Source organism: Benincasa hispida, chromosome 11 (genome assembly GCF_009727055.1).
Source record: "Benincasa hispida cultivar B227 chromosome 11, ASM972705v1, whole genome shotgun sequence".
In the NCBI taxonomy this organism is placed as follows: Eukaryota; Viridiplantae; Streptophyta; class Magnoliopsida; order Cucurbitales; family Cucurbitaceae; genus Benincasa; species Benincasa hispida.
Window position 1 is genome coordinate 59971263 of NC_052359.1, and position 22055 is coordinate 59993317.

The following is a 22055-nucleotide window of genomic DNA, read 5'->3' on the forward strand; positions in this document are numbered from 1 at the left end:
CAAAATCGCGAGGGATAGGGCCCACCTCATATTTAAAGATCCAATGTTCCATATCGTTTCTCTCCCTTCATGTCTCACGTTTTTAGGAAGATAATGACAAGGATTTAACTATGGAGATTTGGGGATTTAGTTGAGAATGGTTAGTTAATGGTTAGTTATGATTTAAATATGTATTAAATATTCAGTGCTTGTTTTTTTTTTTTTTAAATAAGATTATTCCCTTATTCCGTGGTATATATGCAGCAATACAGATGCAAAACAAACATAAACGTGAACAGTAGATTAGCAATACAACAAACGGAGGTACATAACATCATAATCTTCCCTTTTATTCATAGATATTTTAAATTTTTCCTATTTTATTCGTTCATTCATCACATCCACATTGTAATTATAGTTCATTTGTTCATCTTTCAGCCAAATATTTCTTCAAAAGATCACAATTTTATATGGAGGCATGTGGGACGACAATAAACAATATAACAACTTTAAGGTTGCTTGCTTGCATGTTTCGTTTGATGCCAATTTTTGATAATTCATGGAGATTATCGCTATGAAGTTACATATTGTGATAATCATCATTCCTTGTCGTCTTTCCAGAACTGTAATTGTTTGTCATTTGTGTCTCCATTGTCAATTTCTTTTTCATTTTCTTCTTTTCGCTTCAATTTATCCAACTCCCTAGTGAAGTCGGCTATCTCCCTATTTGATTCAAACCACACAAGGAACAAACATAATGTATAAGAACTATCAACAAATATAGTGTATGTAATAAATCTACCTTGAACAACTCGAATGTATTTCCTTCCGTCTCCATCGTGGCCAGATCATGGATTTCCACATTTGAGACCATCAAATTCTTCAAGTTTGTCGTCATTAGGTTGAGTGCTTCAATGACCTCATCCATGCATTTTGCATGCATGGCACAATCTAGTACAAGTTACATATGTAAATCACTCACTTTAGTTATCTTTTAGCTATTAGAAGGTATTTTTTTAGTTGTTACAAGATTTAAACCTTAGTATAAGATTTTAAATTGTCTTAGGTATTTTAAGTTGTTAAAAGTCTAATAAAAACTTTAGCTAGTTTTAGTACAACATATTTGTGACAAAGTTCTGGCTTTTTTACGAATAGGAGATATACACGAGGATACTATGGATATGAAGTAAAAGAATTGAGAATATAATACAAAACACAAATACCCTAGTTTGTGAAACATATACATTAATATGTGTCCTAGGATGTTTGTAGAGAAAATTTATTTATACGGTTAATGATGGAAAATCTCAAATTAGGGTCTTTTTCTTTACCTACATACTATTTTTGCATCCAAAATTAGATATATATACTTCTCCCAATTTTTGGAACTTTTATCTACGAATTTATGTTAGGTGATACTTTTTGTAATCTATCGTTACTAACTTTTTTTTCTCGATTTTAGAATTCGTTTCTAGGATTTTTTTTTTTTTTCAAATGTTGTTCATTAAAATAAATCACCAACATTCCTTAATTTGAGCGATTAGTTTATTTTTATTTGAATTTGAATTTTTTTAGTATTTTAATTTGATATTTTCTTAAAGGATATTTTTTATATTTGATAAATCCTATTAAAAATTTAAAACAATCATTTTATCATTTATTCAAAGAAAAAGTTGGTGGCCATTTTTTAAAATATGTTTTGGCCATTTGTCCAAAGAATCCAATTAATTGAAAATACAATCAATATATGAAGCCCAATTTCAATATTTGAAAGAGTGAACTAAAAATTCGAGAAGCCAAATCCAGGGAATCGACAAACGCGGAAGATAAAATAAATTAGTATATTTATAATTTTAGTATATTTATAATTTTAGTATACAATAGTAAATCAAAATTGTAGGATACATCAGTAATCTATCACAAATCAAATCAATCGACAAACATATTAAATTTTCGAGTACAACCGTTAGTGTATTAGATATCAATCAACAAACCTATTAAATTTTCAAGTATAATCATTAGCATATCAGATATCAATCTACAAGCATATTAAATATCTAGTCCATCAACATACTAATATATATCAATAAATAATAATATTAAATATTAAATATTCCAAGTGTATCAGTAATATATTCAAATATAAAACATGGGTATATTAGACATTAATCAATGAATACTTGAATAAAGACATGAGTGTATCAACAATATATCTACCACCATTCAATATTTTGTATGAACAGTATGTCTAATATCAATCAACATTCAATCAATAATTTATTTTGAAGTAAAGAATGCATGTTTTATTTTATAAGTGTGATATTCTAAGTGTATCAATACTATAATAGATATAAAACATAAGTGTATCAAACATCAAGCAATAAAAACTTATAAATAAATCTAAGTGTATCGACAATATATCTAAGACAAATCAACATTCCAATTTTATTAACAATATAACTAACATAAATCAACATTCAATCCGTAACTGATTATGAAATAAAGTATGTGTATTTCATTTTATAAACACGATATCTAAAGTGTATTAGCAGTATATCAGATATGGAACTAATCGATAAATACATGAGTACATTAGAACAATCACGTATTTTAACCGTGAGAAATTTTAGACCTTTGATTATTTTAGTATTTTACAATTATAACAAACAATAAATAAAACATTAATCAATTCAAATAGTATATATATTGTTCAATTCTAATAATACATCTCAAAAGAAATACAAATGCAATTGATATCTATCAATTCATATATATATTATAAAAATATAATTGGAATTTATATTAAAATTTTAAAAAACGATAATCTGGGGGGCATGCCCCTAACCTTATGTGACTCCGCCAATGTATATGTATATATTGAAATTTTAATTTTATAATTTTCTCTAGAAATAGCTAGAGTATCGATATTTTCATCCAAGATTTTAAAATTAGTTTATATTAGATTAAGAAGGTTTTAAGTAACGTATAAGTTAGAAATTTCCAAGCAAAATGAAGAAAATGGGTTTGATCCTAACCTTAAATGATATTAGTTGATGAGTTCCATCCCACCCAAAAATTTGGTACACAAAAAACCCCTTCCTCCTTCCTTCTTTCCTTCCTTTTACTTCAAGAAACAGCTAAATCAAACCATCTCCTCCCTGCAAAAACAATGAAATTTCATCTTAAAATCCGCATTCTTCTTCATCATAATAAAATTAAAATTGCTTCCCTTCATTTTTCTCACTCCAAAAAATGGGATCTACAGAAAGACCAAAGAAAAGAGCTCACCTCTGCAAAAAAGCCATTCTCCATTTCTCCCTCTGCTTCTTCATGGGCTTCTTCACCGGCTTCGCTCCAACCGCCACCACAAAATCCTCCATTTCCGCCGCTCTCTCCAACACAACCAAACTCCTTTCTCCGCATAAAACTTCGAATTTCAGCCGGAATCAGGCGGCAGAACCACCACCGCCGCCGCCGGCAAGGAAAAGAAGAGATCAGGAGGAATTAGCGAAGAAGATCCTGCCGCCAAGAAGGCAGCTTATCATCGTGACTCCGACGAGCAGTAGCGATAGGTTTAGAGAAGTAGGGTTGAGGAGATTGGGGAACACGATTCGGCTTGTTCGTCAGCCATTGCTGTGGATTGTGGTGGAGGCGAAGAGAGATTCGAGTAATGTGGCGGAGATTATGAGGAAAACAGGGATTATGTATAGACATTTGGTTTTCAAGGAGAATTTTACGGATTCAGAGGCGGAGATGAATCATCAGAGGAATGTGGCTTTGAAACACATTGAACATCATCGGCTTAGTGGAATTGTTCATTTTGCTGGACTTTCTAACTTTTATGATCTTCGATTCTTCGATGAGCTCAGGGAAATTGAGTATGATTTCTTTCCTTTTTTTTTTTTCTTTTTTAAATATCCTTCCCGGCCTTTTCATTTTTTGAAAAGAAAATATCCATTTTTTTTACCATAAATAAATATCATTTGTTTTAAAAAATACTCATGTTTTTTCAAAAATTACTATATTACTTTTGCCCATTTCATAAACCTTTTCAAACTACCATTAGAATGGACGTCCGGTAAAATCTAGGACGAAAATTGAGGAAACACTATAAACGGTCTAAAATTTGAATGGATTTATACTCCATTTTTTGGAGAAAAAAAAATTTATATATAAAAGGTTAAAAATAATATTACAACTTTTGAATGAATATGTTGACAATATATATGTCTAGTGCTACTTGTAGATATAGCAATAATGCCTAAAGTATCATCACATATAGCACAGTGCAAAAGAATTTGCAAATATAATAAAATTTAGATCTAGATCTCATAAACTATTTTATTACGAGGAATTAGATTTTGAGATATTTGTAATTCTTAAAAATTGTTGTTATATACTTCATTATTAACCTTAAAAGTGCTACCCATTACAATTACTTGATAAAACTATATACCCAAACATGTTAAAGTGAACTTAACTTAGTAGTAATTGAGATGCATTTACTTCTCTTAAGATTGGACATTCTATTTTTCATCTATATAATTGTTGTACTTAGAAAGAAAAAAAAAAAAAAAAACTACTGAAACGCGGCTCATCAATCAAATCATACCTTAAAATCAATCTCCCCCATTTGAAATGTATAATACTAAGGATGTAAATACATTTTCAAGTGTTTAATTTAAAAAAATAAGTCATTTAAAAAAAATGGAATTACCAACTTTTGAAGAGTATTTTAAATCATTTTGATCAAAAGTGTTTAAATAAAAATGAGTTTTTTGAAAAACACGGTTCTCAATATTATCTAAATTTTATAAAATGGAATGAAAAGAGAAAGATCACCCAAATTTAGCATGTATTTTTTTTACAAATGTAACATTATTATCATTATTTGTGTTATATTTGCGTTGAATTTTGAATGTAAAATTTTGAAATTTTCTTGCTATACTTAAAAATAAACATTTACAATAATGCTATTTATGCATTAGCTTCAAATTTGGAAGAAATAATCTCTCTTTTCATTTTTCTCCCTCACTTAATAATAATCAGGTAGCTCAGTTTAAATTACCATTTTCATATTTCTAAATTTTAGAACTATCAATGATAAATACTGATAGACTTTTATCAGGATAGAAGTATCTATCATTAATAGTTCTAAACTTTTGTTATATGTTATAAATATTTTAATTTATTTTTCTATATTTAAAATGGTCCTAATATGAATTAAATTTAATTTTGTTTGGTTATTAAATAAAAATGGTAAATAACAGTTATTGGTGTTGAATAAATATAGGGTGTTTGGGACATGGCCAATGGCACTGGTGACAGCAAACAAAAAAAAGGTGGTAATTGAAGGGCCTGTTTGTGATTCTTCTCAAGTAATAGGATGGCATTTGAAAAAAATGGCTAATCAAACACTGCCTAAACCCCAAATCCATATTTCCAGCTTTGCTTTCAATAGTTCCATTCTTTGGGACCCTGAGAGATGGGGTAGAACTTCTTCTGTCCAAGACACTTCTCAGGTATATTAAATTTATTCTCTTTTTGGTATTTTTCTACATAAATATATATTTTTAAAATGTTAAATTATAGATTCAAATAGCTTTTTGATCAAATTATAGATTCAAATAGCATTTTGATCCCTATACCTTGAAGTTTGTTCAAATTTTGTCATTGTATTTTTAATTGTCCAATTTTAGTCCCTATACTTTCAATAAATCTTAAATTTAGTCTAGTTTATTGTTGATTTTTATTTTTATTTTTTTTTATATATTAACATTTTTACAATAAATTTTGAAAATATATTCACATATTATATCTTCTTGCATAAGAATTATTATTATTATTTAACCAATTTTGATAAATTTTAACTTTGAGGGACAAAATGTAAGATTTATTAAAAGTATAAAGATAAAAACTAGACACTCGAAAATATAAGAACTAAAATTGAACAACAAAGTATGGCAACCAAAATTATATTTAACCTAAATTATATTAGTTTATTTTATTGATCTTGAACTTTAAAAAGTATTCACTAAAGTCTTGAACTATTGATTTTGTATCTAATTGATCCTCAAACTTTTTTAGGTGTCTATTAGATGCTAATTGAACTTTTAATTTTTTGTTCAATAGATTCTTAAATTATGTATCTAATAGGACTTTGACTTGTTTTATACTTTTTAAATTCACAAATCTATTACACATACAATGAAGCTTATAGTGCCGTTGTTATTAGACTTACAATTCAAACATATTTAATAGATTAATTGATTTCTTGAAAAATATAGAATATATCAACGATTTATATACATAAGAGACTGAAAGTTTCACCATCAAGACACTTTTGAAAATTTATATTTTATAGATTAAATAGACAACAAATCTCAAAGCTTATGGCTAATTGTAATTTAACTATTCTGTCAAAAAAAAAAAAAAAGTATATTGTAAACTATATTTAAAACTAAATCAAGAGCCTTGATTTTGGGTGGGATCCACTACACCAGCTTGTAGGAAAATGAATCATTGGTTGGAAAGTTTGCTCAACCTCCAATGTTTGATCAAGTTTCTTTCTCTAATCATTACGCAAAAATAATCCTAACGTGGAAATTCATTTTTTCATAGAATGTATTTATCAAATAATGTGTAGATTTATAATTTTTTTAATGCAAAAATCTCAGTCAATAAAAATACGACGTAAGAAGGTGGATATAGGCTGATACCAACTGTTTTCCCACATATTTTATATTTCAAAACAATATCAAAATAAAGTTTAAAAAAAAAAAAAAAAACACATTTTAAGATTGTCTGAAATGATTTATATTTACTGTTTTTAATAATTATTCCTGATGACTTTTTTATTAATTTTCATCAGAAGTCTGTCAATTTCGTGAAACAAGTAGTACTTGAAGATGAAGCGAAACTAACCGGCATTCCTTCGGGAGATTGCTCAAAAATCATGCTATGGTCTCTTCGTACGTCCTCAAAAACTCCACCAGCCAATCAGCAGATGCCACCTGTAGATGATGTCAGCCAGATTCCGTCACAGCAGGGGACATAATAAAGTTGACTCCAAAGTCATCCGACGGCACAAAGATTCCAAAATTATTTGTGGAAAGCATAGATTCGCCCATCCAACGGTCTTTAATATTTCCGATTTTTAATTCATTTTCTTTTCCAGAGAATTTTTAATAGGTTCAGTATATAATGTTCCTCAGTTGTAATTTTTAATTGGTAATTAAAACACAAATAGGTTGATCTGCTGAAGCCCGGTGGGCTGGTGGTCGACTCTGTAAAGCGGAAGTTTCCGGTGCTTTTGAACTTGAATTTTGGGGATGACTTCGAAAATGGTGGCAATTTCAATAAAAGATATTTGAATTCTAAATTACATCATGCTTGATCATAGAGAAAAACTTAATTGCTGATGCTAAATTTTGGCTAAGAAAGAAAGTGTCGGACCTTCACGTGACATCAACAATAAATTTATAATTTTTGAAAAGAGATGACATGCAAAGCAAAGAAAAAGAGCACAAATGCTTAAGTCAGTAAGAGAATTTGTAGAATTGAGAAGAAGTCATAAGTTTCATAAGGGATTTGATCAAGGGTTTATTTTAGTCCAACAAGGATTAGGATATGAGTTTCTGAGCTAAGTTATCTCTCAAGCCAAATGGGCCAAGGCGTGCGTTTAGCATGGCCTCTCCATCAAACTCCGAGCCTCGACCTCATCCTCATTCTTGGTCGAGGTCGAGGCCAATGAGGTTGGTTTGGGCTTTTGACCCAAACCATCCTCTTTTCAAGGCCCAAAAAGGTCATATTACGTTATGATTATCAAACGGAGAGGATCAGCCTCAACCTCATCCTTGGTCGAAGTCAAGGTCGATCGGGCTTTTTCATGCTCGAGCCCAATTAACCCTTTTTCTTAAGTCCACTTCAGTGTCTTGGCCTAATTACTTTCTCTTCTTCGTTATATCGCTTTTAACCTTGATTCTAGAATCCATACGTAACATTAGCCCCCACCGCCAAGTTAGGATTTGTGACCTTTCTAGCTATTAGCCATGGGTTTTAATTCTAAGAACCTATCTTGGGAGCACGATCTCCCCTTCAATTTCCACGCTACCCTATCACGAAGCCTAGTTCATACTTGTTGAGGGTTGTTGGACCTATCGAATTGAACCCTTTTGAGGTCCAACGAACTTCCTAACGCACTTCTTCATCTCATGACGAAGTTATGCACCAAATCGTGTCAGACCCACCCCAAGATAGGCCCAACAACTGGTCATTGCTCTCCTGACCCAAGGAGGGCCTCGAGTCATGAGTAAACCTGGAATATTATTTGACCAAGCCTGTTCTCGATATTCTTCTCTGTCCTGAGGGCAGAGTTATGATTACTTCACCCACCATTTCGTCAGATGGGTTGTTGCTTTTGCTTATCTTCAATAACCCTGTTAGCTTGATCATAAGATTTGTAGCTTCTTTACATCATCCTTGCACTGATTATGGAGCAAAACTTAATGATTATCGTAACATAATATTAATAACAAAAAATCAAACCATTAATATGCCCCTAAGCAATCTTTAAAACAAGTGATAAGTTGATATTGTGGAGTTAGCTTTTAGAAAATGAATATTAAACGTGGCAAGTACCACAAACCACTAGATAATCATTTTTCAAACAACGTCTGTCGTTCATTTTTTTAATCATCTAAATAAGTAATTGTCAAGTGACTACCAATAGAAATGAAACTTTTTAAACAGTAGAGATGCAATTGAAACTAAACTCAAAGTTTTGAAGCATTTTGAATAATTTAGCCATTAATATATTAATTTCCACGAACATCATCTTAATCCTATCATAGGTGACCCAAATTACTATGTACTTGTTTTTTTGTACATCACAAATGAAGATTGGGAGTTCAATTAACATAAGCATAGCATGACCTACTACTACAATTTCACGATACATTCCAATACTTTTTGTTTCCTTTGAGCAGAAAACATATGGGAGTGAGGGTATTTGAACTTCCATAATTTGGATATGATATACATATCATCCATAGGAGAGTGATACCGACCTACATTGGTTCGATCGGTTTTGGTCAGTCAGCACGGTTTGTTGAATTGTTTTGATCACCCCTAGCAGGAACCCATAAGAATCACGTGCTATAGTATTTACTAGCTACATACAATCTAAATCAAAATCACAATCAAAGGTTTTGAAAAGCAGAAAGAAACTGAGCATCTAATTATGATTCTAAGTTTCTAACACGGATCCAAGATCCAGCGACCATCTGATTCTTATAGGCAGAATCAGATACTTTCCTTTGAAAGGGAGGGAAGAGTCAGAGGGAACTGGAAGTGCCAATTGCGCTGACCTACAAGCTTCAAATGTATTATTGTTTGTTTCCCATGAAAATAGAAGGAAGAAAAGGTCATTTGTGTGGTTCAAAGTTCTTTGAGATTTTTATTCGTAGATTTGTTTTCAATGGGTTGATAATTTCTTGAATAATTTGCAATTTTAATATCTGGTTGTTGTGATATGGTAACAGTAGGTCTCTGTTTTTGCATATTTTCAAGGTGACTTTGCTGACATCTTAAGGAAATGTTAGACAAGCTAAAAGGATATTGAACAGAAAATTGTAACCATCTTCCCCACCAAGCTTTATTTGGCTTTAGTGTAATGGGATTTTATCAACTTTTTCTTAACTGAACTGAAGCTAAGTATTTATATGATGTTGTATCAGATGTGAAATTCCATCTCTCCTGTCACTGTAATTACAGGGTTTTTTTTTTTTTTAATCTCTTCTTCATATTGACTTTATTCCCTGAAGAACATCGAGTAGAACATAATCATAGACGGATGGGAAGGAAAGGAAATTGGTTTAAAACTTTGAAGAAAGCTCTCAGCTCCAGCTCCAAAAGGAAGAAAGACCAGGTTTATGACTTTCCATCTTGTTTATCATGTAGACTAGATTGGAAATTTTCATCTTCTTTTGAATTTTCTAATATTCTTGCAAATTTCGCTATGGTTTTTTGGCATGTAGAAGACTAAAGTGTCTGGGAAACAAAAACGCCCCAGTTCAGGTCTGTCTTCTTCAGTGACTACTGCAAACCAGATAAGTCAGGTAGAAAAAGTAAAACCAACCTGTGAGGAGAATGAAGACCACTGCAAAGCTCATCATGTTCCAATTTCAAATTCCACAGGCATAGCTTCTAGTTCTGCTACCTCTGCCACTCGGTTTGTCCAGACCATTACTGAGACTCAATTCACCAGAAAATCTAGAGAGGAAATGGCAGCAATCAAGATTCAATCAGTTTTTCGTGGATACCTGGTGTGAACTCATACTTGCAACCCTATCATTTAAATTATAGAAAATGTTAAATGCCATGATATGCTTCCAATTTTTACACACGAGTTCCCACATCAATTTCAGTTGATCATATTAACTGAAAAACTCTCAAAGGATTTTTAGATAATTTGTATAATTTAACCCTTTCATTTTTAGTTTTTAAAAGAAATTTATAAGTTGACTTCCTAAAGATTTCAATAGGTAATCTTAGATAAATAAGTAGTATTGACAATTCATTACCCTCAGTAGAATCTGAAATCATATTAAATGACTAAATTATCCTAATGGGATAAAGTAAATTTAATATTTTATCAAATGCTTTCACTAAACTTACGGGTTAGAAATTTAAAACTTTTATAAGGTCCAACAAGTTGTCGTCAATATTAATTGAGACAAAAATGATATTAATTACCAGTGTTCAATATTTAGGACCTCTTGCCACTTAACCCAAAAGTTTAAACTAAAAGGTTACAAGTAAATTTAAACATTTATCAATTTTAACACAGGCAAGATCGGAAATACGAGCCTTAAGAGGATTGTTGAGGTTGAAATCATTGATGGAGAGTTTTGTTGTGGATCGTCAAGCCATGAACTCCATTCGGTGCATGCAAGTTTTTGTTCGTGTCCATTCCCAGATCCGATCAAGGAGGTTGAGAAAGCTGGAGGAACATCAAGCTCTGCAGAAACGGCTCCTACAAAAACATACAAAAGAACTAGAGATTTTTCAGGTCTTCATTATCACTTATCAGTTTTCCTCAACTATTCTATGTTGGAGATGAATTTCTTGGTCTACAATCCAGCAATGGGATTGGTTTTTGTCTAATCTCTCTAAACATTTTCCCTAATACTATTGACCAGAACAAGCAGTTTCTCATGCTTTAATTATTTCCTAATAGCTTCATTCTTTAAATGTCATCAAAAAGTTGAAATTTCAACAGGTTGGGAAAGGGTGGAATGACAGCACACAATCAAAGGAACAGATTGAGGCTAAACTACAAAGCAAGCATGAAGCAGCTATGAGAAGAGAGAGAGCATTGGCTTATGCTTTTTCTCAACAGGTGATTTATTTATTATTCCTAATAGAATTTACACATTTGATCCCCTGAGAGTAAGAGAGAAGTGATATAAAAATATTTGACACTAAGTTGTAGTAAGGATTCTTTTTTTCATTTCAACCAGGATATCTAGCCTCACTCCTTACATTATGCTCATGGTCCACTGCACTAATATCTGGAGAGCTTCAATCCACTCCAAAGCCGATTCTGGAAAACTACAAAAGATTTTAGTTACTAAATTTTTAATCTAGGGGGTTTCAATGTAAGAGTTTGGAGGGCATCTCTAAACATCTTTGGCAAGATAGTTATAGAGTAACAATTAGTCTAAATCATCATCATTCGGTTGGCTTTCCATTCGTTCTTTTTTCCTCTTATAGTTTGCTTATTGCCAATTTGCTTACAGGTTGCTTTAAAACTCCTCTTTGAAAATCATTTATTGTGCTTGCTCAATGAACATAGAAAATATTACATTATAAAGCTAATGGAAAATTATTTCTGTCATTATGACTATGTATTAATTAGAATGAAAGAAAACATTCGGACCTCAAAATGGAGAAATTTACCAAGCTTTCATCTCAAGCCTCTATGAATTCCTTCAACAGAAAATCTCGAGAAATTCTTCAAGGTCAATAAATCCACTATTCACAGATCCGAACAATCCCACCTGGGGTTGGAGCTGGTTGGAGAGATGGATGGCAGCTCAAGAATGGGGGGACGTGAGCTCTGGCATTGCTTGTGGAGAAATCAATAAAGCCAATGCTCAATCTGAACTGACCTCCGAGACAAATTTGCCAACTGTAAGCCAATCCGAAAGCCATAGATATACCTTCAAGCCCTTCTCACCTTCTAATAGACGAAGGTCAGTCGAAGAGACGAAGAAATTGAAATCGTCAAGCAGAAAAAAGAAGTCGGTTCCAGAAATTGAAGGATTCGGACTGACCTTGGAGGCAAATTCGCCAACAGCAAGCCGATCCGAAAGCAATAGATATACTTTCCCGTCCCCCTCAACTCCTTCAGCGCAAAGGTCAGTTGCAAAAGGAACGAAATCAAAGCAATTAGGCGCAAGAAATAACTGGATTCCAGATTATGACTGCAAGAGCTTGGCGAGTATACAATCAAACAAGTCACTTAGGCATAGCAATGGAGGACCTAGATCATCCTTATGGGACGAAGAAAGCCAAACCAGATCACCAATTCTTCCAAGTTACATGGATCTCACTGAATCTTCAAGAGCGAAATCTAGGTTGCAGAGTCCAATTGAGATGGAGAATAATGAAGCTCGAGGAAGGACGTCGTTTAGTTCTTCTGCTAAGAAACATTTGTTATATCCGCCATCTCCGGCCAGGTCGAGGCGGTATTCCGATCGTCTGAAGATGGATTATGGCTTGAATGAATAAAATGGCAGAAGCAAGGGGGAGATCGTTTGAAATTTGATCGCGTCAAGAAAAAAGCGGCACGTTAATGGTGGGAAGATCGCCATGAAATCCGCCATTTTCTTTCTTACAGTTGCATTGCAACTGTATTTCGTTTCGTTATGGATCAATAATGTTACATTTTATACTTTTTATAATTTTATATTTTTCTATTTTGCCCTTTTTAAGATGTTCATTCTTTTCGTGGAGATGGAGCCACCATCAACCCGCTTGAGGCAAGGATGGATGGAAGTTGGAACGGATGCGAAGAATACATATATTCTCCATCCTCGTTTCCCATTCCACCACCTCGTTTATTTGCTTTCTTATTTTTTTAAAAAAATATTATATATACACGCATGTATATCTATCTATATGTTCCAATCAATTATTAAACTCTTATGTATAGATAATGATATGGGTTATTTTTAAATATAGAAAAATAAATTAAAATATTTATAAAATATGGTAAAATTTTAAAACTATCAATGATAGACGTCTATAGACTTCTTTCAGTGTCTATAGTGATATTGATAGAGCGTCTATAATTGATAATTCGAAAATTTTGCTATATCTTATAAATATTTTAAAGATTTTTACCATTTGAAATAATTTAATATAGTTGAACCATTTTGAAATTGAAACTCCTATATATAGGTAATTAAATAACTTAATATGAAATTAATTTTATTTCATTTGAGATATTTTAAGAAATTTTCATGAAGAATTAACTATTTCAAGTATAATTCATAAACAATTAACAATTCTGCAAAAATGGAAATATCTCTACTTGTCTGACACATACTCAAAGCTCTAGGTAGTTAATTTATTGGAATTAAAATAAAGGTGAAGATCAAAATAGTTATTTTTAAAAGTTCAATCCTAATATGGTCGTTTTCAAGGAATTTTGTAGAAATAAATTTGAAAATTCATGGACTAAAATCGACATTTTAAAAATTCAAAAATCAAAATAAGATCTAAAACAAAACGAAATTACATGGTTTGTTATTTAAAAGCAAGAAAAAAAAAGGTTGGCCTTTTTTCTTTTTTATTAATAATTGTAGGCTAAAAGAAGTTTGCAAAATAAATACACGGATAATGAAAGGTAAGAATTGAGAGATCCGGAAATATTATTTAGAACAAAACAAAATCTTAGAAAATGTTTGGCACAAGAAGTGAAGCTAAGAATTTTATGGTTGTGGTTGTGGAGTTCATACTCTAGTTAATAAATCATAGAATTGAATTTTTCTAGCGAGCCTACAAATTCTATGGATCAAAACTCTTTGAGAAAAACAACTCCACTCTCCCAACTACTAATCCTCGCAGAGTCAAACATGTTCTAATAAGTAGCGAAAAGAACCAAGGACCTAAGCCTCATGAATTGCAGTTAAATATAGAAGTACAAAGCAATGGGGATAAAATTTCATACCCTTGTTCAAAGAGTGAGAACAAGACATATGACATCTACATCAGCACCAATATGCTATTCTTAGCTAAAAGGAAGTGGAAGAAACAAGCCTGAGGTATTATTCGAGATGACGTATCATTTTACGGTAAGATCTATGTTTCCTTCTAAAGAAGCTTCCATCCTTTCTCTTCTGTCAACTGGCCCCTTAGGAGGTCCAAAAATGGTGGAAAATATTTGTCTGTGACATTCGTCACAAAAATAGAAAAATGAGAAGTGCCCTTCATTTGGGAGCTTATGTAATACGGCTGCTGGTAAAATGCGGCCTATATAATCAGTCATTGATTGTGGAACTACCTGATCATCTATTCCCTGTTCATCATTCATAACCAAAGTTTATATTAGAAAAAAGAATTAGAAATTTACACGTCCAGCCTCTCAATTTCAAGTCCAAAATTATGCCTACACTGGTTCATTTAGTATATTAGTGACGAAAACATGCCATGCACGTGAAAATGCCAAAGTTTTAATTTAAATTTAAGCTCCAATGCAAATATACGATATAACATATACAAATATCTTTTTTTCCTAAAACTACAATGTAATAAGCAAAACAAAAAAAGGGACTCATTATTTATGTTATTAGTGAAGTGTGTGTGAGTGGATGTCATAAGAAAAAAGACAAACTTCCAAATAAACAACAAAAATATGTTCATATGCTCTTCCCATGCAAATAGAAGTTAGAACAAACTTGTCAAATTTAACCAATTAGCATAAGACTATCTGATTTCATGTGAGAGAAAAGAGCAGTGGTTTGGCCTTACCTGCCATATATGAATCGGACCGACAAATCCTGCCAATTCACATTCTTCCTGGTTGTACAATGATTTGAGCCAATGAAGAATGCTAGATCTTTGACACTTTCTTTGCACCCTGAGATCTGCCAAACTAAACCCCCAATTTGACACCAGTAACATGGTTTCTTCTATAAATGGCTTGACATGTTTCTGGCGGATCGACTCTTCCACGTTCCTATACCAAAATTCCCTGAATTTTGGATCTTCGATCAAAACTTCATCCTGAAAGTGTGAAGATTATTTTGTATAAATATTAGGTGTGAGTTGAGGCTGACCACTAGAAAGGTGCAGGAATGTAAAAACTAAAAAATAGTTGCCAAAGAAAAACTCTATTAGATAAACATGGAGTTTCATCTCAAAATCATTTATTTTTCTTTTCACAATTGTAAGTGTCCGAGTTAGCTTCCACACGATTAGACTAATCTCACGAGATAGACTGTCTGGCCCTATAATATTTGAGTGCCAAAAATACTCAAAGAATATTAAATCCTATGTAAATGACCACCATAAATTGAACTCATTTCTCTAAGTCCTTTATTAAACCCATTGCCCTTTTATACCATCTATCTCAAAATCAATTGACAATGAAAAGAGTAACCTATGTATCTTACAAAGATAGTGAGGTATCCTCACATTTTCAATATAAAATCATCGACATGCCCCTTCAAGATAGTGCTTCTTTAGTTTACTATTCTCTAATCGGATTCCATTTTTTTTTTCTCGAATTCAACAATATGCATGGTGGGAGATTTTAACATCTAACCTCTTAGTCGAATGTACATATTTTACCTCAATTGAGCTATGCTCCTATTCAATAAATAATAATAATAATTTTTTTAAAATATATATATATATATATATATCGGACCCGAAAAGAGTGAATCTAAAGAGACACCATCTTGAAGAAGCATGTTGAGAATCCCACATCGAAAAGATAAAACTCACCATCTTTATAAGATACATGAGCTACATCATTCCATTTCAATTGATTTTTAGATAGAACCTTTGTTTATCTAATAAGCTTATCATTGAACTTATAGATATAGTTTCAATAGTCCACGAACTCACCTTCTTTCTCAGTGATAGAGACAACTGTCTTTCAATTTCTTCATGTCTTCCTGACAAAAAACTTCGACGATAGAAGTAGGATAGAAATCTAGGACATCTACGAGCTAAGAAATATAGAAGTCTCTTTCGTGGACCCCAATTTTCCCAAGTTCTTCTCAACTCGTCCCTGCTCATGCTTTTTTCATATGGATTGATCATTGGAGCCACCAGGATTGCACCTACAATTTAAAAAATATTTAATTTATTGAATTCCAAAGTAAATGCAAATATCAGAGTAAATTTCACAATCCAACAATTAAAATGAAAGTCCAAAGGAACAAAAAAATTTGTGCCAAAAAAAGCAGTATCACAGTACGATATCTCCACACTGTTAAAATCTATACGTATATTCTTACACACCTGCAATTCTGTCTGGGATATATCGAAGTGCAGCCCAAGCATGTATAGCTCCTTCTGAGTAACCAAGCACCCAAAATTTTCCATTAACACTAACAGCATCAGCTAGGTGCAACATATCAAATGCTGATGAATTCAGGTTTCTGTAGGGATGAGGATCACTCTCCCCAAAACCAGGAAGATCATATGCAACCAAGCGAACACCAAATTCTTCGAGCAAAGACATTTTGACTCCCGGTATACCTGCCATAGAAATAGATGCTTTAATCTCCGTTTCCTCTCAATATTAGTTCTGCAACAATCTTCCTAAAATTTAGGAATGCCCAACTTTTGTGATTCGAGAATTGCATTTCAAAGAATTCAAGAAGCTCAAGGTATTCTATCTTGCAAATGTTACCTGCAAATCGAGATGAAAGAAAAGAATGTGGAGCTATAATGGAAAATCTAGCTCTATCAGCTGAAACACCAAATACATCATAGGCCATGTGCCTGCCATCGGGAAGAAGTATGAGAGAAGCACTAGGAAGATGATCACGCACCTTCATTATCGGTCGGCTAAAGCTCTCTTGTCTGTTATTTACACAGATTACTGCAAATAATATACACCATTTCATCAGAACTCTTACTGAATCAAGATCATAATACCACAGGATCATAATTACCACTCATATATTATCATAGCTTGCATTCAATGACAAAGGATATACTTGCTACAGTTGCCAGTACCACTAAGATTAAATCAAGGGGAAACATGACAAGATCTCTCCTATATGGGTATGAAAATAAGCAACAGGGGAAATGTTATGATTGAACCAATTGATAAAAAAAATAAAATAGAATAGAAAAACCCAAAACCAGAACACACCTGTGAATGCGAGAATGGAAACAAAGAATATGACCGGCCAAGCATAAACAGGGTCGCGATCCTCCGGCAAAAACTCGTTTAAGAAACTCAGTCTAGAAGTAACACTGGCGCAAGGTCCTTTAAGCTTTTGTACGTACGAATCCTCGGTAATCAAATTCTGCTGCACAATGTCCCTACAACCTCTCCCCAATTCAAGAAGAATTTCACCCCAGGCGACGGCAAACCCCTTAACCTGACTCTTCAAACTCTCCGATTCATCTGATTCATCGTTCCCCGACTCGACCTGGAAAATCGATCTCGTATTCTCGAACAATGGTGAAGAAATTCCGACCGGTTCTGCCACGTATCGGATCCCCGAATCCTCCCATAAACTCGCAAATTCTTCGCTCCATGAACTCGATATTTCCGACATCAGTGACTGAATACTCACTCCTTCAACCACTTCCGAGACATTAAACTCCGGCGAACTACAATGAAGATGCGAACGAAATGTTTATAGCATCAAAGTCAGAGATTCATATACTTTACTTAAAGCAGAAAATTTCGGAGTAATTATGTGAAACCATCATATAACAGAACTAGAATTGATAATAGAATCTTGTTTGTTCAACCACGTAAGAACCCTAGCCGACCACCATTCAAAAAGAATCAAACTATGACGCAAAAGACAAGCAATATGACAATACTTTGACACACCTCCGCACCGTGAGGTGCTGGTAATAGATTCCGTGGAGTAATTGCTGAAGTGTGTGTTGAAGGAGAAATTTTGATTCATTGCCACATCATCAATGAAAGTTCAGGTCTATTAAAAAAATTATAAGTTGGATTGGGTCGAGTAATTAAGGTCGCTCGGGCCCAACCTAATTCAAACCTGTGGTGAAATTTTGGGCTAAATTAAAGATTAAGCTCAAGCCCAGTATTTCAGCCCAACAACAAATGGGTCCAAGCCCAATTTTAGCTCAAACCCAATTTTGGAAAGTAATAGGCTCAAGCCCATGTAAGGTTCATGAGAAACCTCTATAAATAGAGACGTTATCTCTTCATTTGGGGGGAGGTTGAAAGAATTGAAGGTAAAGGCAAGTCTGAAATTTAAAGGATCTGAAGAACATAACTCAACTCCTCCAAAGCTAAAGATTAGAACATAACTCAACTCCTCCAAAGCTAAAGATTATCACTAAAGCTCTGAATATCAGAAGACATATCTGAAGATCAGAAGACATATTAAAACCCTGAAGATTTAAGCTCCCAAGATCCAAGACTCGGGCTCTCAAGTGCTGAAGACTGAAGCTTTTCAAGCTTCGAAGACTGAAGTTCTCAAATTCTGAAAAACTGAAGATCTGAACTATTTGAAACTTTGAAGATTAGAAAATTTCAACAAATTGACCGTACCTTCACAACCAACAAGCTAAAGATTCAATCTCCTCAAACCCAAGCGCACCTGTGAACTCTATAAATAGAGAAGTTCTCCTCATTTGGAGAGGTTAGCAATTTTATACTCTAGAGAGCTTATAGAGAATTCTTTACAATCAGAAGACTCCTTGACTCCTGAAGCTGACCACACCTGAAGACTGAAGTCCTTCGAAGATACAAGCATCCTGAAGTTCTTTAAAGATGCAAGCATTCTGAAGACTGAAGTCCTTAGAAGATACAAGCAATTCTACATTTAGAGAGTCCAAAGAGAATTCATCAACAAGCAGAAGACTCTCAAGACTCCTAAAGCTGCACTCTTAAAAGATAGAAGACTCTTAAAGGCTGAAGTCCTTCGGAGATACAAGTATTCTTATAAGACTTCAACTCCACGATCATCACGCGCTTTGCTTCCTCAAATCAAGCGTACGCATTCAACTGAGAGAGAATCAAAGGATCAAGTATTAGAGATCGAACCACATCGCATCAAATCAACTTCAACATCAACATCAACTTAAGTTCAACTCCACGAAACAAGTTTCTCCAGAAGCCTCGTGCGAACACTAATCCTCCAAGAGGATCAACAAGCCCAAAGGCCGGTCTTCCAAGAAAATCAACAAGTCCAAAGACCGATCGTCCAAGAAGATCAAAAGGCCTAGGTCGATCATCCAAGAAGATCGTCAAGCTTAAAGATCAATCATCCAAAAAGATCATCAAGCCCAAAGCCCGATCATCCAAAAAGATCAACAAGCCCAAAGGCCGATCACCCAAGAAGATCAACAAACCCAAAGGCCAATCAACCAAGAAGATCAACAAGCCCAAAGACCGATTGTTCAAGAAGATCAACTAGCTTAAATTTTATAGTTTATTTTGAAAGCATCAAAATACTGTGTATTAGAGATTGTACTCACTTTCTACATGAAATAAATTTCTATTGAAATCTCGTGCGAACAGTGTGATTTATTAAAAGTGTTTTTTATTATAAATATTATGATAATATGTGTTTATCAGTGTCTGTAATCCTACTCCTATTTATCAAATTATCTGTAAATATTGACATTTGCTGGATTTTAGAAGACACACATTGACCAAAATCGAAAAAGATTAGACAAAGTGGAGAAATCCATCCTTTTTATTTTATTTACTTTTGTTATTTATTTATTTTATATATTTATATATTATGTTTATTTATTTTATTATATTATTATTATTATATTATATTTTCTCTATATTCGTGTTCTGGTATACTCCCTAATTTCACAACAAGTTATCAGCACGAGCTCCTACCGTTTAAAGGTATGTCCTAAAAGTATGTCGATTTTTTCATCTTCGTTATAATTAATAAATAAAATGTTGTTTTACATATCTGATATATATTAAATTTCTAATATTGTGACGGTGTTACTATAAAAATATTATAAAGTTAGAAATGGTAACATTTGATATTTATTTGTCATTAGTGCTTGATGCCAAAATGCACTTGGATGCCATAAAAATGTGATCATCAAAAAACAAATTTTTTTTCTAAAGGTCGTCGTAAATTGATGCACTCGAGGCTTCAAAATTTTAAATCAATATGTTAGAGAAGACATTTTATTACATTTCGGATTTGCTCCTGCAGTAGCAATATCGAGAAAAATGTTTTAAACAGTATTCTAAACTAATTTAATATATTCTCATAGTCGAACAAAATAACGAATTATTGATGAAAAATCATGAATCTCGACCAATTGGAACAACATCATTCCCTAAAATAAATGCTATGAATGTTAATAGTCGTGGTCGAGGTAGTGGTCGCTGTCGAGATCATGACCATGGCAGATGAATAAATAATTATAATTTTGGGACAATTGCAAATATAGATATTAGACCCAAAGTATTAGCAGATATAACATAATGTAAAAACATTATAAATATGGTCAAATTTAAATAGTCTATCGGTGATAGACCATATTATTGGTAGGAGTCTCTCAATGATAAACCATATCACTAGTAAGAGTCTATCGATGATAGAAGTCTATCGCTGATAGACATGGGAGTCTAGCAATGAGACTATAAACTTGGCTATATTTGCAATTTTTTTTAAATGATATTATACACTTGGTTATTATTTATAATACTACCAATTGTAATTACCCTATAATTTTTATGGAAATCGTTCTAACTATTCAAATTTCAAAAGAATCACAAAAAATGATGATCACAGAGGAAAAAATCCATAAGATAAGAGTTCAAAAAGTGTTGAAAATAAATGTTTCCAATGCGGAATGACTAGGCATTGGTCACGTACCTGTCGTACGTCAAAACACTTAGTTGATCTCTATCAAGCCTCCTTGAAGGAAAAAGGGAAAAAAAATGTTGAAGCAAATTTTGATAGTGACATATTTTACCCATCCCATATGACAAATTTGGATGTGACGGATTTCTTTGAATCTCCTAAAGAGAAAATTGGCAGAATTGATGAAACATCAAGTGTTTTCTTTGACTTTGAAAATATATAGATTTATTGTCGTTTTTTATTCATCTCCATGTTTTTTCTTCTTTTCTTATTAGATGGTAATCTTTGTATATTCTAAATGTTGTTTTTCTTATTGTCATTATTTTCTTTTAATTAAGAAACCTGAAACATTTTCATATGTTAGGTGACTAAAAAATGAGTAAAGAATATTTATGTCTGACAGACAGTGCAATTACACATACAATACTTACAAGTACAAAATAGTTTTTCAAACTGATAATGTTGGAAGCAAAAGTTAATATGATATCAAATTATACAAACCTGATTAAAGGATTTAGAAAAACAAATATTATTTTGCCCAGAGAACAAAAGTTACAATTGACAATGCATTGTTATCTAGTCAATCAAAAAGAAATCTACTTAGTTTTAAAGATATGTGTTGCAATGGTTATCATATCGAGACTGACAGAAAGAATAATACAAAGTATCTTTGTATCATATCCACCATTTTATATGAAAAACGTATACTGGAAGAGTTACATGCGTTATCTTTTGGATTATATTATACTCATATATGGGTAATTGAAACATATGTAATAACGAACTTGAAGTTCGTGAATTTAGACATATTTATAATTTGGCATGACAAATTAGGTCATCCATGATCTATAATGACGAGGAGAATTATTGAAAATTCAAATTGACACTCACTAAAGAGCCAGAAGATTCTTCAATCTAATGAATTATCATGTGATGCTTGCTCTCAAGGAAAATTGATAATTAGACAATCACAAGCTAAAGTGAGGATTG

The 22055-nt window shown here is 32.7% G+C and overlaps 3 protein-coding genes and 1 long non-coding RNA gene across 5 annotated transcripts; 2 read left to right on the top strand and 2 right to left on the bottom strand.

Moving 5' to 3' along the window:
- Positions 1-304: 304 nt before the first annotated feature.
- LOC120090919 lies at positions 305-3407 on the bottom strand. Its single transcript, XR_005485606.1, has 3 exons — positions 3268-3407; positions 3015-3137; positions 305-930 (listed from the first exon to the last, which is right to left on the bottom strand). It is a non-coding gene; the product is annotated as an uncharacterized LOC120090919 (long non-coding RNA).
- Positions 3173-7360, top strand: LOC120090918 (beta-1,4-xylosyltransferase IRX9). Of its 2 annotated transcripts, none has more exons than XM_039048611.1 (3): positions 3173-3857; positions 5273-5501; positions 6854-7360. In XM_039048611.1, the coding sequence occupies exons 1-3, from the start codon at positions 3232-3234 to the stop codon at positions 7034-7036; spliced, it is 1038 nt and encodes a 345-aa protein (XP_038904539.1). In that variant the 5' UTR covers positions 3173-3231; the 3' UTR covers positions 7037-7360. The 2 variants fall into 2 exon arrangements, with proteins under 2 accessions (XP_038904539.1, XP_038904538.1); XM_039048610.1 differs by having other exon boundaries at positions 3174-3857; positions 6851-7360.
- A 1139-nt stretch (positions 7361-8499) lies between these two features.
- Positions 8500-13240, top strand: LOC120090917 (protein IQ-DOMAIN 1-like). Its single transcript, XM_039048609.1, has 5 exons — positions 8500-9907; positions 10017-10304; positions 10829-11050; positions 11261-11380; positions 11980-13240. The coding sequence occupies exons 1-5, from the start codon at positions 9833-9835 to the stop codon at positions 12772-12774; spliced, it is 1500 nt and encodes a 499-aa protein (XP_038904537.1). The 5' UTR covers positions 8500-9832; the 3' UTR covers positions 12775-13240.
- An 829-nt stretch (positions 13241-14069) lies between these two features.
- LOC120092034 lies at positions 14070-18079 on the bottom strand. Its single transcript, XM_039050226.1, has 6 exons — positions 17381-18079; positions 16913-17104; positions 16519-16758; positions 16120-16337; positions 15019-15273; positions 14070-14566 (listed from the first exon to the last, which is right to left on the bottom strand). Exons 1-6 carry the CDS (start codon positions 17790-17792, stop codon positions 14333-14335), a joined length of 1551 nt encoding a protein of 516 aa, XP_038906154.1. The 5' UTR covers positions 17793-18079; the 3' UTR covers positions 14070-14332.
- Between the last annotated feature and the right edge of the window lie 3976 nt (positions 18080-22055).

What these genes read in the sequence shown, in the direction of transcription:
- LOC120090918 (XM_039048610.1), top strand. Translation starts at nt 3,232, where the DNA reads ATGGGATCTACAGAAAGACCAAAGAAAAGAGCTCACCTCTGCAAAAAA. An exon ending in GATGAGCTCAGGGAAATTGA is followed by an intron (nt 3,858 to 5,272) that starts GTATGATTTCTT and finishes GAATAAATATAG; the next exon opens with GGTGTTTGGGACATGGCCAA. An exon ending in CTGTCCAAGACACTTCTCAG is followed by an intron (nt 5,502 to 6,850) that starts GTATATTAAATT and finishes AATTTTCATCAG; the next exon opens with AAGTCTGTCAATTTCGTGAA.
- LOC120092034 (XM_039050226.1), bottom strand. Translation starts at nt 17,792, where the DNA reads ATGTCGGAAATATCGAGTTCATGGAGCGAAGAATTTGCGAGTTTATGG. An exon ending in TCTTTCATCTCGATTTGCAG is followed by an intron (nt 16,759 to 16,912) that starts GTAACATTTGCA and finishes TTTCTATGGCAG; the next exon opens with GTATACCGGGAGTCAAAATG. An exon ending in GTCCGATTCATATATGGCAG is followed by an intron (nt 14,567 to 15,018) that starts GTAAGGCCAAAC and finishes AATGATGAACAG; the next exon opens with GGAATAGATGATCAGGTAGT.
- LOC120090917 (XM_039048609.1), top strand. Translation starts at nt 9,833, where the DNA reads ATGGGAAGGAAAGGAAATTGGTTTAAAACTTTGAAGAAAGCTCTCAGC. An exon ending in AAGAACTAGAGATTTTTCAG is followed by an intron (nt 11,051 to 11,260) that starts GTCTTCATTATC and finishes AAATTTCAACAG; the next exon opens with GTTGGGAAAGGGTGGAATGA. An exon ending in CTTATGCTTTTTCTCAACAG is followed by an intron (nt 11,381 to 11,979) that starts GTGATTTATTTA and finishes TTCCTTCAACAG; the next exon opens with AAAATCTCGAGAAATTCTTC.